The 16958-nt window shown below is 36.5% G+C and overlaps 1 protein-coding gene across 1 annotated transcript in view; it reads right to left on the bottom strand.

Annotated features, from left to right (window-relative positions):
* Positions 1-5608: 5608 nt before the first annotated feature.
* Positions 5609-16958, bottom strand: part of plppr5b (phospholipid phosphatase related 5b) — a 34095-nt gene continuing 22745 nt past the window's right edge. Inside the window, exons 5-6 of the mRNA XM_084102471.1 lie at positions 12784-12918; positions 5609-9239 (exon numbers count right to left, since the gene is read on the bottom strand). Of these exons, the coding sequence (XP_083958597.1) occupies positions 9210-9239; positions 12784-12918 (165 nt within the window). The 3' untranslated portion in view covers positions 5609-9209. The remainder of the gene's footprint in view (positions 9240-12783; positions 12919-16958) is intronic.

The following is a 16958-nucleotide window of genomic DNA, read 5'->3' as shown; positions in this document are numbered from 1 at the left end:
CATGTGAGTGACAGGTTGTCCCGCCCTCGTCCCAGTAAACACGTCATCAGAGAAGAGATGTCGCTGCAAGAGGAAGGGGAAGTTTTTTTTATTAAAGATTATGAGGGCACGTGAATAAAGAAAAAAAAGTGCAAGGATAAATCATTTATAATAAATACTGCAATGTTCCATTAAAAACAAGAAATGTACATTTTGATTTCATGGTGACTTTAGGACCAGTATCTTACCCACAGAAATTTCTGTTCCACCTCTCCCTATTATTTTAAATTACACAGAATTTCATTTTTTTCTAAGCAACTTCAAGCAGCCTCATGGCGAATGTCAACAAGGGAACCGTATGAGTCAGGACCGCCACTGACTATTACTGTAGATGCACAAATGACACTTCACTCATAATACCACTCTGGTATTGAGTCATATGTGCTCAAATAATACAATTATGGTTACTGATACCATTACCAGCTCAACTCACTGCAATGAACTCTTGAGAAAAAAAATAAGCTTTTCTAGTGTTGAACTTTTTTCTTTCAAAGAGAAAGTATGCCACTTTAATGTAGCATTGGGCCTTATTTACTGATACTTTTGCACAAATTGCTTATTTAAGCATGCAGAAAAGTTCCAACGCAACAGGTGCGTATGCACAGAAACCTCTTACTGTCATCGTTCATCATTGTTGGTGAATCCAGGTTATTTTAAATGAGGCCAGGTGTGTCTGCAACTAGTAATTTGCATAAAATACACCCAGGGCATGTCCATATAAGGGCTTTCCATACAAACTCAATTCAATTCATGATTGTGTTTTGGAGCTTATCAGTTGCAAACTGTGTTCAAGAATTTTTTTAGGTAATTTTTTTGTTAATTGTTACTCAGAAATAATGAATCATTCTGTTTTACTTACTTGTAGACAAGTTATTCAAATTCTAATCATATTTCTCCAAATAAATAAATCGGCTTAAATGACTAAGGTTGTGTGGGTGATTTTTTTAATATGTGTGGTTTTAGTTCAAATATCTTTGATATTTTTCCAAACTCCAGAATTTGGCATCTTCTAAAAATGTTGTGAAAAACATTCATATTTCATATTATGTGGAGGTCTCACAGCAGAAAATATCAGCCATATATTGTTTACTCCAGTCTCATTAGACATACAAGTCTATGACCATAGTAAAAATTTGATTTCTTTTTATATAAAAAAAAAGCTATGGCCTAAAACAAAGATGAAATATGTAAGATTCTGCCTTATTTCTCGCTTTTGGTTTTTGCAGGTTTTTGCAGTGAATGCCACAGAAGAACCATTTTTGGTTCCCCCCCAAAAAAACCTTTCAGTGAAAAGCCTTTTTCTTTTTTCTTATAGTGAAGAAGATAAAAACTAAAAAACGATCTATTTTCAACTAAAGAACCTTTTGTGTAATGGAACGGTTCTATTGATGTTAAAGGTTCTTTATGGAACCAGATGTCAATAAAGAACCTTTATTTTAAAGCATGTTCAAGCAGCAGAACCTGATTTCACCAAGTACAACACATTCTTGGATCAACATCTTTGTTGATCCTGAAACAACATTCCAATCAACCAATCAGATTTGAGGTACAGTTTATGTTAAGTTTAGGCTTACAACCAGGGTTAGGTGCTTGTACATCAGTGTTATTCACTTTTCATTTCCCTCTTATTTTAGGGATAAGTTATGGGTAGGGTTAGGGTTAGGGGTATGTGGTTAAGATAACATTTGAGTTATTATGGACCTCAGTATATCTCTCCCTGCTCGCCAGAAGTTAGATGTTGAACACATTTGAATTTAAACCCTTCACCACTCACCTTCTCTGAAGCAAACGGTGAGTCATGCTGAGTCCCACAGCATCGGAGCAGCTTTCTGAAAGATGGCCGTAGAGTGGGACATCGATCAGAGCCGGGCCACGCTGGGCTCAGACCTGACATTTAAAAACCGGACCTGTGATTAATCATCGACCTAACAGGGCTCAGACTTCACAGCATTTGTAATGCAGCCCCGTGGACATCCAAACACCCAAGACAGTGGGAGTGTTTAACACTTATGTTATAGACATAACCATGTTAAACAATAATGTGTATATTTACCCAAATGCCCTGTGAGGATGCGTTCTTGTTCTCAAAGCAGACAGAACATTACATTTTCTCATGGCAGGTATGGAATTAATATGCAGTTTAGATTCGGCCTTAAACCAGCTAATCAGGGTTTATAGGATTACTTAAAAATTACCGGCAGGCGTGTTGCAGTTGGTAATAGATCATCGAAATAGCCCTTTTGTAGGAGCGTTTGCAACATTAGTTCAAAAAGTGGTAAGTGTGTTAATTTGCATCTATATACAATTGAAGTAGCAATGAAGAACAGTAATAAAGCTTTCCACAAAACACTATTTGGCTCTTTCATGAGGACACAACTACATTTCCCATCATTATCTGTGGCAGCACAAGAACAAAAATAGTGCATTCAAATCCATCTGGGAAGTTCGTAAGTTGTAATCATGATGTCAGATACAATCAAATCTTTGGATATATAATATGGTAATAGGTGACAATTTAAAATGCATTAAAAGACGACATATGCCAAACTGAGGTTTTGTTCAGCTGATGCAACATTGAATACATTGTTCCAAAACACACACACACACACACACACACACACAAAACAGATTGCACACCATCCCAGTTTGGGATGAGTAAGATTAATTTACACTGAAGACTGGAGTAATGATGCTGGAAATTCAGCTTTGCATTACATGAATGAATTACATTATCCAAATAGAAAGTTCACTTAAATTTTTGTAATATTTCACATTATTAATATATTAAATAAATGCAGCCTTGGTGAGCATTAGAGACTTCTTTCCAAAACATTTAAAGATCTTATCAACCCCAAACTTTTGAATATTTGTATATTTTTGTACACTCATTTTTTCCCCCCACTTTTTTTTTTACAGATAAAAATGCATTTCATCGATACCGGGAGAGTAAACAGAAGGTTAGGCACAAATGCAGTTACTTGGATGAGAAGAACTTCATTTTATCCCCTCATTTATTTGCTCAGCCCAGGTCGTGTGCATCTGGAGCAAATGATGCATCGGATGGAGCGAACTCAAGATGGAAAGCATCACAAATCACTCGTGTCCCTGCTAAATCTGCCAACCTGAATGTGAACATTACTAGTGAGAGATCAAGTGCACCAGACCCGAGCTGTGTACCCATAAATCCCAGTGTATCTAGTGATTCAAAGACCCAGAGACAAAATATTGCCAGTGAGAACTCAATGCAAGTACATATCGTAGAGGTAAGCAGGATTCTGCCAATGATAGAGTGGATTCCGGAAACATCTCATGAACAAATGACGGTTGAAACCAAAGCCTGGCGGTGCAACGGATTTGTTGCGGCAAACCATGAAACAAGGAGTCCTGAAGCTTTTCGGAAAGAGGCATCTAGACAAAAACTGGAATGGACACATAGGCGCCTGGCTAAGGTGGCACGCCTCGGGTCATCACTGCCCACCAATGGCCTGCCAACCGCAGCCAGACACAGGGTGGTGATCCGGAGAGTGGCACGAGCGAGAGGTTACAGAGGGACTCAGATACAGGGCAGCCATGGGGAACGGAAGCTCGAACCGTTACCGAATCACAAAGACCTGTACAATATCTACAGTCTGTCAGCACTACAAAATCAGTATGAATGTCTCTGTAGTCCTTTCCAACCACGATTGAGACACAGTCCAGTGGGAGACGCCGCACAGAACACTGACAGGAAACTGGAAGTACAGCGGAGGTTTTCTGATGCAATTGGGGTAAGATTGATTTGGAAGCTTGTTTCCACCATGGAATACAAACATTTTCCTCACCAATTCTGAGTTTATATCTCACAATTCAGACTTTTTCTCACAATTCTGAGGAGAAAAGTCAGTATTGCTAGATGTTACCTGGTAACTCTGAGAAGAAAAGTAAGAATTGTGAGAGGTAAAGGTGCGTTAATGCCATGTTGTAATTATAAGATTGCGATGTTTACGTTACGTAAACTGGGAATTTTCTGAGAGCTCCCACTTGTATCACGTGACCTCTGTACCACCTGACCACTGCAAATTAATTTTGTCATTGATAGATTTGCCATAAAAAAAAGCACAATTCCAAGTCCAAGAACAGCTTAGAGAACGTCACGTTGTCATTTCGTAATTATGCCATGAACGCAGCATACACTCATAAGTCTGAGGAAAAAAGGCAGTTTATACAAGTTTTTAACTTGCAATTGCAAGATATAAACTCATAAATTGTGAGATATGTTATTTTTTATTCCGTGACAGAAACAAGCTTCCATTAGTTGTTCTAAAACAAAAGATTTTTTTGGGTCTAAAAGGCAAGACCATTTTGCTGCTTATGAGATTCCCGAATTTCACGTCAGTTGATCAATGTCCTGACTCGAACACCTCGTCTTTAAAGCACAAAGGCCAAATTTTCCAATTGTGCGAACTGAATGAAAACCGAAACAATGTGACACAGTAAGGCTGCTTGTTCACACTGGGAAACCTGCCGTGCGGATTGATTGTTTGAAAGACATCGACCCGTTTCGTGGTAAACAGAAACGAATGATTTTGTTACGCAATCAGCCTCTATTTGATTCCAGATGAATGTTGGGACATGGACTTGTAGCTATTGTTAGTTGCAAAGTATTACAAGAGCAATATAGACTCTAAAAATTAAGCGCTTGTGTTGTAGTATTGGTTTTTGAAGGGCATGCTAAACTTTAGTAATATGGTTAAAAAAGCATCAGTGCATTGCAATGCATCGGCCTGACAATGAAAACTCAATGCCTCCATTATAGAATTTAATTATGAAATACAATTACATTACCTTAAACAGTATAATAACTTGCACTAACAAAACAAGTACAAATAGACAAGGAACACATATCAAGCAATTTTGATTTCATGTTGAGTTTAAACAACCCGATGAACTCCACAAAGTGACAAGAGCAAGTAAATTCCCCAGTCATGCCAAATGAACCTTTATTAGTGTGATTTTCATGCCCTGCTTTATTATAATGCTAAAACATTTTTCGCATTAGATTTACCTTTAAAATAAGCTCTCAAAAGATAAAAAGACTTTCCTAAGCCCATGTGGCGTGTTTCACGGCAGTTCGCCAACGGTTTCAGGAGAGCAGTCAGATTTGAGATATAAAAAAGGAGGGAATCTCAGTGCAGGAGAATGTGTTTCCCTTCGGAAAAGAATCAATCCTTGTGATGTGGGGAGGGAGGAGAGAGAAAGAGATGTTCCCTTTAACCCTGTTGAGTGACAGTAATAAATGTGGGCTGGTGAAAACGCTCCATCTTTTCTGATTGCTTGTTTGTCTGTTTGTTGCTCCACAGGACATTCGGTATCAGACAGGATGGCCGAAGAACACCGAATCCCCTCCACCTCCACACCACGTCACTTTCTCACATATTTTACAGGTTCTCCAGAGCAAACCAGGCAATTTTTCAGAGGTCAGGGGCCAGCGATCCCACAGGGCTCTTTAAACGCTTCTGAGAGCATTTAATATAAGACGTATACACATCAGTGAATTGCTGGCCAAAGAAAAACACCACAGGCTTTAGAATATATTTTTTTAGTCAAACTTTAATTTTCATCGTCTCTACAGTGTAAAAGGTCATGAATTCATGGATTCACGTTGATTTTGTGGTAAATCCATTCTAGAGTATCCAAATAAACCATTTAGGAATGATTTTGGAGGTGGGATGGGAGAAGAAAATATAGGAATCAGAAGTTTAAAAAAAGCTTTTAAGGTTGAAAGAACATCTTTTAACAACCAAAACGTCTGCACGAGCTAAAAAACATATAGAACATAAAATAAATACAAAAACATCCATTGGTATACAGTAAACCAGTGTGATACTACAGCTAAGATCAAAGAATGTCAATGATAAATACAGTACAATATGTACTTACAGTATGCCATCGTACACCCACAAACCCCCAGCCACACATACATGTACAGCACAAACATAAGAAAATAAACATCGATAATCTCTGACAAAAATTGCATGTGCATTTACACTGTACACACCATGTTTCATTTTAATACTGCTGCAGGCGCTGATCGCTTTCATTTACAATTTATGCATTTTTAAGTGCAGCTATCCCAGACTTCTGTGTTTAGTGCTTTAGGAATAATATACCATTTATCACACTTATATATGTATATATAATAATAAAAATAAAAAATACATACCATTTGAGGGGAAGCCAAATAGGAATTTTCTAATGAGATAAGGAGAAACACATTATTGCTCTTTTAAGGATCAGTCACATCAGCAGGACAAGGGGAACCATATATTTAATCTAGAACCAAAGGAATCTTCTGGGTTACTTTATGGGTTTGTGAGATCATAATCCGGACCTGTGGATGACATATACCGCCGTTGAAAAGTTTGGGGTCTGTATTTCATGCACACCAAGGCTGCATTTATTTGTTCAAAACAGTGATATTGTGAAATATTATTACAATTGAAATTAACAATTATATTAACTGTTATTATTTTATTACATTTATTCCTGTGATGCAAAGATGAATTTTCAGCATCATTACTCCAGTCTTTAGTGTCACATGATCCTTCAGAGATCATTCTAATATGCTGATTTGCTCCTCAATAAATTATTACTAATGTTGAAAACAGTTGTGCCGCTTAATGGTTTTGTGGAAACTGTGATAAATAGAAAAATCTGGATTTTTTTATGAATTGAAAGAATTTATCTGTAACAGAAATCTGTTGTAACATTATAAATGTTTTTACTGTCACTTTTAAACAATTTAAGTCATCCTTGCTGAATAAAAGTATTTTATATATATATATATATATATATAAATATCTGACCCCAAACTTTTGAACAGTAGTGCCGATTACCACACAGTGTAAATTGAGGAGCAAGAGTCCTGTAAACTACACCCACAGTAATTACTTCAGAAACACAACCAGTTCCTCAACCTAAAAAAAGTACATCCCACCTCAAAAAAGCTTCTTAGACAACTTTACAGCTCAAACAGCACATTTTTACTGAAAAATTTGCAGGCGTAACCAATAATGAGCTGCTTCAGCCCACATACCTACTAGGCCTCCATTTTAAGTGTATTCCTCTAAACACGTTTTTACAAACTGAAGGACAACTTGAATTAGTGGTCATTAACAGCATTAAACCGATGCTAGATGTAGACATTAATCTAAAGATAACCCAGAATATTCCTTTAAATGGCACCAACACATGACTGAAACACAGGGCCAGAGATCTGAAATATAAGTTAGTGAAGAACTGCATCTTTTCAAAATAAAATAACGCAAGTGACTAATTTATATCCACAACTTTACACATGAGGTATCATGGTTTGTTTTTTAAAGATCACAGGAGAAAAGGTGGCTTTCTGAATCATTATTTCCTTAACATTTACAATATCGTTCATCTATGAAAGGTTTGCTGGCCATTAAAACAGTGTGAAACAAATGCCTATGCGAGTATCATTATGTCAAGCACTGGTTAAATGGACCGGCTCATTATTCTAGTGAGATGGCTGATGATTGTCTTAGCAGATGATCAGTCTTTCACCGCTGGGTGATTACGGTTTGCACACAGCTTCACTGTGAATGTCCGTTGGCCACTGGGTAAAGTTGATAATATACTTGGCTCTAACCAATGGATCTGGAACTGCTTTTTTTGCTGCTAGTACAGTAGGTGAGTACTTGAGTTTATCTGAGCTTTGGTATTCTTTTAATGTGAGCTTTCAACTGGTATTTTTAGCTTATTTTCTGCCTCATTTTTGTGGACACAGTGTATTTACGCATGTATGGAAGCAAAATTCTGCCTCAGAGTAAAAAATAATAGGTAATTATCAAGAATAAAGTCACACTGTGAGATATAAAATCACAATTAAGAGAAATTAAGACGCAATTAGTTAAGTTGCAATTAAGAGAAATAAACTCATATTGTGATATATAAAATCACAATTATGAGTAAAAGTTGCAATTGTGATGTACAGTAGTCACAATTTGAGAAAAGGTTGTGAGATATAAAGTCGCAATTACGAGGAATAGTCACAATTGTGAAATATAATGTTGCAATTAAAAGAAATAGTCAGATATTAAAATCCCAATTATGAGATATAAAGCTGTAGTTGTGAGATAAATTCACAATTTGAGAAAAGTCGCAATTACGTGAAAGTTGCAATTGTGAGATATAATATCACAATTACAACAAATAAAGTTGCAATATAAGTTGCAATTAAGATAAATAAATTCATACTGTGAGACATAAAATCAAAATTATTAGTAAAAGTTTGAAAAAAAAGTTGTTACAATTGTGAGATATAATGTTGCAATTATGAGAAATAGTCACAACTGTGAGATATTAAAATCACAATTATGAGATAATTAATGATTTGCCGCGTGCACCTTCGCACTCGTGCCAGTATATGGCCAGTGTAAACCAGGCTTTAGGGTTACTTATATAGTCAGTAGAATGTCTGTTGAGGGACCATCAAAATAAAGTGTTTTCAGATAGTAAGTCTACTATTACTCTAATGAAAGTTAGTTGACATGTAGTTCAAAGTTACTTTAAAGTCAGTCAAAATAGAGTGTTACCAAAAGTCACATTGTGAAATATAGTGTCACAATTCCAAGAAATAAAGTCACAATTACCTTTTTTTTTACTCTGAGGCAGAAACAGGCTTCCATATGTTTTCACTCATCCAATGCAAGCTCTAAAAAGAAACAAATTCACATAGGAATAAACACTTTCTGGAATATAAGCAGACGAAGAAAACACACATATCCACAAATACAAGTCCATTTTTAATTCCACAGGTAGGTATTCGCATCAACCTGCCATAAATCCCATAAACACAGACACACACGCTCTCCATATACGTGAGCAATATTCTGATATTCTGAGCTCTAGAGCTTGGTCTGCAATAAAGCCAACGGAGCCAGTCTGGGAAATGTGAAGTGTGAAGCTTCAGTCATTAGTTGCGTGATGGTAATACTTATTAGTAGACAGGACCAAGATTTCCACACACACAAAGCAAGGGCAGAGCGATCCAAAACGACACCATAGAGAATATGACCACTGCGTTAGCGTTGAGCCGTGACTATCGGGACTGGACGGTAAACAGCGTGGATGTCCAGTGTGTCTGCCACACCGCCGACTCAAGGTCACGTGATCTCAGCGAAGGCGATGTGATTCTGTTGACAGAGTTAGACAGAAGGAGGGACGTCAGCAAAAACTTGAGGACATCAAACACATCAAATCTGCTTTGCAAGAGGACAGACTCTTTTAGATGCAAACCGCTTCCACACAAGGTTTGAGGAGATAGACATTTACACTTTTCACACAAGTGTGACTAGTAGCTAAGTACACTGCAAAAACATCTGTCTTGTTTTCCAATAAGAATTGTTACATTTATGTTTACAAAAATGAATGAATATTTGTCAATGGGGTAAAATAAAACTGTTTATGTATATTAATACATGTTATTAATAAACTAATTGTATAAGTTCTAAAAACTTTGGAGAAGCAATTTCACTTCGTAAGGATATTTAGACATTTTTACTGGAAAACAAGAAAAAAATATTGAAAGAGAAGAAAAATAGAAAGTGTTCACGTTACTTTTAAAAAAAGTGCACTACTGTTCAAATGTTTGGGGTCTGTAAAATATTTAAATGTTTTTGAAAGACGTTTCTTATGCTCACTAAGGCTGCATTTATCTGATCAAAAATAAAAAGCTGTATTTTCAGCATCATTACTCAAGACTTCAGTGTCACATCATCCTTCAAAAATCTTTCTAATACGCTAATTTGCTGCTCAAGAAATATTTCTTATTATTATCAATATTGAAAACAGTTGTGCTGTGATTTTTGTGGATTTTTTCACAATTCTTTGATGAACATAACGTTCAAAAGAACAGCAACTATTTGAAATAGAAATCTTTTGTAACATTATATAAATGTTTACTGTCACTTTTTATCTATTTCATTCTTGCTGATTAAAAATATAAATTTCTTTCAAAGAATAAAAAAAAAAAAAACGGTTACACTTTATTTTGACGGTCCACTTTAGACATTCTACTAACTACAAGTAACTTTGCAACTTCATGTCAACTAACTCTCATTAGAGTATTAGTAGGCTGTTAGGTTAGGGTTAGGGTACAGGTTTGAATAAGTTGACATGTAGTTGCTGTCAACAGTAAAATGTCTGTTGAGAGATCATTAAAATAAAGTGTTCCCAGATATAAGCAGACAGTCTACTAATAGCCTACTTTAATAACTGCTAGCTAACATGTAGTTGCAAAGTTCCTTATAGTTAGTAGAAATTCCATCAAGTGGACCATCAAAATAAAGAGTTACCAAAAATTTTACTGACCCCAAACTTTTGAATGGTAGTGTATTTTTGGTAGAAATTTTACTGAAGGCAAATTATGTTGATACAGTAATCGCATTATACTAAAAAATATAAACCTGGTTTGCAAGCAGACCCGTGTACGGTTCCTTGTTGACCATCAAAATTCAGTAATCAGGTTTCACACAAACAAAACAACCAAGCTTAGGTCCAAACCAAATGTAGTCAACCAAGTAAAAAATGTCTGATATGAGCACCCGTGTGTAGGTTGTATATATATAGCTTTGCTTGGGCCAAAATATCTCTGTATTCTTTTATTGGTTTTACATGCAGCTGAAGTTCCTGCATGAGGCTGACCACAGGGACCAGGTAACAGCAAACACTAATGGTTCTGTTTAACCTTATGCTACCAGTTTGTGGGCCCAATCTGAAAGAAAATGAGTCCTGAGAACCAGAAGACAGATCGTTTCAGTCAGAACTGATGGGGCGTATGACTCCAGTTTAAACTCTATTCTAAAACGCAATGTTCTGTTTCTCTCTGTTCTCATCAGAGATTCAGGAAACATGAAGAACGATCACAGAAAAGTGCTCCGCAGGTCATATCACTGATATATACAACGTGACCTCGCCAGAGAATGCGGGGTGGATTTTCCCAAGCAAATTATTTCTAGCTTCCAGTCATATTTGCAGTGATCCCGAAGTCTCTGTGATTTGAAGAGACAAAACAGAGATGTGGATTTTCCTTGCCTTGTCCTCCCACTTTCAACAGCATTATGGTTCCTGACAGCAATCTGTCTGGGGGATATTTCAGCAGAAAGCAAAGTGAAATTGTCTGTTTTCCATCCATTCCAGAAACCTCACAGGGCATTATTGCATCCAAACCTTATCTACATGGATCGACTGATATCACAAATAATTATTTTCAATTGGCACCATTGACTAAAGAAGAAACAGAAGATTAGCATTTTTATTGGCCGAAAGTGCCCTCAATATCCTACACATTCATTCTCTGCATTTCAATAAACCATCTGTGAACCGACATTGTTCCCAAATGGTTCGTTGCAGCTGAATAAGCAAACAAGAACAACATTTAATCCCTTATATTCTGCCAAGAGAAATCAAAACAGCAATCTGGGATTAAATTAGTCTCTCATTTGCTTACGTGCAAAATGCATAAAGAAACGTTTAAAGAGCCATAGTTGCAGTTTAATTACAGTCTTTCGGATCTCAGCATTGGCCTGTGGCTTAATTAAAAGCTGAACACGAAATCTGACTCTCTGCCATGGGGGATAACGGCTGCTAGGGTGCTAAATGCAGACTCAGGAATGGAGGTTTTTAAAGTCTCTGAGGGCTTAGTAGTTTCGATTTCTATTCAAGGTGCGGAATTGCTAAGGGTTTTTAGGTCACTCAACTCAAACACCAACACCAGGTTTCAGATCAGGTTTTTAAAAGGTATTTTTGGAGCACCATCTATGAAAGAAACCCAACTGGAAGCAACTGTGCGTGCGAGGAATCCTTATTAGATTAGAAAAAGCTTCAAATGACATGACTCTCAGGTATATTGCAAAAAAATTTAAGTCTCGCGGTAAGTATCAATTGAATTTTCCCAGTGTACAAACAAAGAACCTCAATGAAGGCCCTTGTCCTTTAACAAAATGATCTATTAAAATTATATCTTTCAGCTAATAAATGTGTTTTTCATACATTTCAGAACCAAACACATTGAACACACATTCAGTTCATGGGTGTTCATACAATAACTTCAAGGGCTGAAAAAAAAGAAGCTTAATTTAACTGGGAAGTACTTTAGTACTTTTTAAGCACAAATGAATGCCTTATTCTGCATGACCATATTCTACATCCCTTAATCCTACATATACATATAAGTTCAGAACAAGATCAGATGCAACCCCAAAGACTGAACTGCAAAGGACTTAAAAACATGCAGCCGGAGATGCCAACGCTCTGGGTACACTGTAATTAGGTACAGGTAATTGTTCTGTTTATTTGAAATGAACATGATTGGGTTTTAACTGGGATTTAATGACGTGTCGTTGTACTCCAGAGGTTTGGCAGCCTGAGCTCCTCACACAGGTGCGCATACGTTTATTGCCTTGTGTTCTGCAGGTGTCTGAAGCGGCTGCTTTTGCCTGTGATCCAGCTAAAGAAACTCAGGAGACGGTCTTTCAGAGTGTGGGACTCCTCATCATCCATTCTCAGTTCTGTCACCTGAGGGACAGGAGCGCATGGATACACATCTTGTTGATACGAGTGCTCAAACTGACACAATTGGGACCCTTGAGAGCTGATTCAACACTCTGCACACAGGCCATGCACCGTGTGTCAGTTCATTTGACAGCATCCAGATTTCAGCTGTGCTTTTGTCATTACCTGTGAGGCGATGTACTTCTCCAACGGACTCTCAACCCTGGGCGAGCTGATCATTGGATTGTCACTTAGGTTGTCCTGTGGGGGATCATCATTCAGCAGATGTTTGCCTTTGAAGTTATGGACCACACACACCACCTGAAAACATAAAAAATGCAACTAAATTAACTGAGATTTTAAGTTGACTTAATAAATAAATATGACAGTCTAAAATATGTAACTTTGAAAGGAACACCTGCATGAGTGCCAGTGTACAATGAAAGAAAGATGGAATTCTAAAATATTATTGTAACAAGCAAAATATGAATTAGGTGAAAGCAGGGGTGAATGTAAGGATTCGTGCCCATTGTTGATTGTGATGAAGCTCTGGAATACAGCGTCAACACAATACAGCTGCACTTTCATTGGAGCAGACAGCATAAAAGCACATACACTTAATACAAAGCCACTGTGTAGCGCACAGTCAGGGACAATCTAGTGTCACAGTGAGAAGAGAGAAGAAAGGAATAATAGTAATTTTGTTGGCAGTCATGTGAGAGTCCTCGACCCATAAAGAGGAACATAGCAACTTCTCTTCCCACTCATATAATTAGATAGATAGCTAGATAGATAGCTAGATAGATAGACAGATAGATAGATAGATAGATAGATAGATAGATAGATAGATAGATAGATAGACACATAAGAGCTTTATAGTGAAGCTTTACATAAACCCTCACTGTGTGTTTTGCTTGCACAGCTTGCTGTATATATTTCTTCAATCTAAATGTGTATGTTGCTGAGCATCTGCTTTTCCGACTTCTGTGCAAAAGCTGTTGATGATATTAATAAAAAGCTCCAACACAGCAGCCAAGGGCCAAAGTAGGTCACATATTCTGTTGGTAGTTTATATTCTGCCGTCACATATGCAGCTTCAGGATCTCCAGCTAAACAGAGCGTGTTTGAATCACTAACCCATCATGGTACAAATGAGGCTGATATCTTGTAGAGTGGGCTCCTAACGTGACGAGAAAGCTTAGCACAAGCAATTTCAATAATTGGAGCGTGTCAGCTAATCACATGATTCTTTGTGCATTTCCTCCCAACAAAACGGCAGCTAAATGTTTTCATAAATCACGATCTTAGTTGCCGGAGAGGATCCATAGTGGCCTTGCAGCAGTGTTTGTTCAGCGCCAACACTGCCTATTCCCAGACATATTAATAGCTGAAGTCAATCAAATAATCATTAAAGAGCTCATTTTGACAGTTCATTACAAGAGAAATCTCTGTGAGACCACTCAGGAATACTTTTCTTTATCTTGACAGAGACTGAAATGAAGTTAGACAAGGGTTATGAAATGTTTTTCAACTTTTTAATTCACTCTCTGATCGTTAGAGGGAAATCTTTCGACAGAGAATTTTTGTGACAAAATCTTCACATGAAATGACGCCAAAGCTTTGATAATGGTATATCATAGCTCTCTAAAAAGTTCCTTTGTGGCTGTGTGGTTTGTCAGACACACTAAACAGTCTTTGTGGCTCATAGCTTCTGGGCTCGGGATCAGAGAGATGCTTTCATCTATTCTTTCAAGACATTACCTTAAATCAGGCCTTATCTGCACATTGGGCTGGAGGCTGTCATAAAGAAAACACATTAGAATGCTTAAATATTAATCACAAGCAGTGGACTCTCTCATTAGCAGAGCTTGCTAAGACAAACATCACTACTACTATTGCTCATACTCAGAGTTACGAGTTTATTTAAATCTCTAGACCAAAGTATTACAAGACTAGTGAACATCTTGCAAAATCTGAAAAGCAACTTGTTCTGAGCATGAAAATTGTGTGCACTACCGTTCAAAAGAGTGGGGTCGGTAAGATTTTTAAATGTTTTTTAGTCTCTCATGCTTACCAAGAAATAAAAAATCCCATATAAACAGCAATATTGTGAAATATTATAACAATGAATTCCATTACTCCACTCTTCAGTGTCACATGATCATTCAGAAATCATTCTAATATGCTGATTTGGAGCTCAGGAAATATTTATTATTACTATCAGTAGCAATGTTAAAAATGGTTGTGCTGCTTAATATTTTTGTGAAAGTTTTTTTTTTTCAGGGTTCTTTAATGAATAGAACGTTCAAAAGAATATTATTTATTTATAAAATATAACTATTTTGTAACATTATAAATGCATTTACTGTCACTTTTGATCAATGTTATGCATCCTTGCTGAATAAAAGTATTAAAATGACTGACCCCACACTTTTGAACGGCAGTGTAAACATGTCTCAAGACATCAATTTTTTCTTACTTTTGTCTGGAACTTCAATCAATTCACTGTGGCAAGCCAACCTAATCAGCAGCTAGCATGAACAAAAAAATCCCATTCCGGAGTTATTCTACTTGCATGTGCCAAGAATTGGTCCTTCCAGATGTTTCAGCACGCTCAGGATGGTTGAGAGAGCTTGGGATTTGGTACATTACATGCTGAATTTTCCACATGTGAAGTTAAATTTCATGGACTTCCTTTCAGGCTACCTTTTTATCCCAAAATATGGCATTTCTTTCTAGACCAAATAACATGATCCAAGTCTTTAGAGAAACAAAATATGCACTTGCAGTTTAATTCGTTACATTTATATAGTGCTTTTCTCTGCACTCAAAAAGCGCTTTACATAGAAGGGGGAATCTCCTCAACCACCACCAATGTGCAGCATCCACCATGATGATGCGACGGCAGCCATATTGCGTCAGAACGCCCACCACAAACCAGTTTAGCAACAAAAAACAAAAAAAGAGTCATTGTGCTAGATTGTAGTGCTCTAAAACCCATGGAATCTTTAAGGGGTTGGACTCAAGGACACAAACGCGTTAGCATTTGCTCTAAGCTACCGTGCCCTGAGAGGAAACCTGTATCATGATGTGCCCAGATGTGGGTGGTGGAACGAGGGTGAAATCCATCTTCCTACATTTGGCAGCTCTACACAACACAATTGGCTTCAAAGCAAAAAGAGGCCTAGAGCAGAGGGTCTGCAACAGGGCTGCATGTTGGCAGAAGCTTAGCTGGCCCTCTATAATGTCAGTATGTGAGCGGTTCTTCTACTTAGCTTTCCACCAGCCAACATTATCCTTTCTCTATCCTGTTATCCTTGCTAAATGAGTTATATGTAATTTGCTCTGGACTTCTGCCACTCAACTCCATGCTTGTCACTTGTGTTAGTTTACCAAAAAATGAAAATTCAGTCATCAATTACTCACCCTCAAGGTTTGCTAGTTATTAAACTACTAAATGGCTTTACAAGTCTTACATGAGAAGGATTCCCACACATTTTGAACAGTGAGTTTCTATGGCTTTTCTATTTAATTATGATTACTAAATTAAAAAATATATACTGTTTTCATAAAATGCAATTTCTAGCAGATTACATTTTTTTGTTCACAATATGTTAGCTAAATATATACACACACACACATACATACATACATATATATATATATATATATATATATATATATATATATATATATATATATATATCAGTATTGCTGTTGTCAACTATAACAAACTATTAAAACATTTTCGTTAATTGAAATAAAGCTGAAATAAAGTAAATGATAAATATTAAAACTATTATTACGACTATTTAAATATTAAGTTTAGGTAGAAGTACTACAATTAATAAAACTAAAAAAAGCTTAATAGAAATATTGAAAAAGGACAAAAGCACATAACAAAATTGCTAACATTTAAACTAAAATGAAAAATGATGTAAAACACAATTAGAATTATGAATAAATTATGGAAGCTTGTTTCCACCAAAGAATAAATAATAAAAGTAATTGCGACTATAATCTCACAATTCTAACTTTTTTCTCGCAATTGCGAGGTTACATCTCGCGATTCTGAGAAAAAAAGTAAAAATTGCGAGATAAAAAGTCGTGAATTGTTTTATTCCGTTGTGGCAACAAGCTTCCATAATAACTATGTATACTATATAAAAAATAATGTATAGGCCTGATCGTTACTATTCAAGATCGTTACTATTCAAGATCGTTGTCCAATGTGTCCAATCAGATAAAAATAAAGGAATTTTAAGTTAATATTGAAATGTACATTTTAACTATTTTACATAAGCACTAGAGATATCTAAAAATAGAAATGTGCAAAAATGTGCAAATGAACAATTTTACTT

Source organism: Abramis brama, assembly GCF_963993115.1.
Source record: "Abramis brama genome assembly, chromosome: 24".
NCBI classification, from domain to species: Eukaryota; Metazoa; Chordata; class Actinopteri; order Cypriniformes; family Leuciscidae; genus Abramis; species Abramis brama.
This window is presented reverse-complemented; position numbering and strand designations above follow the sequence as displayed.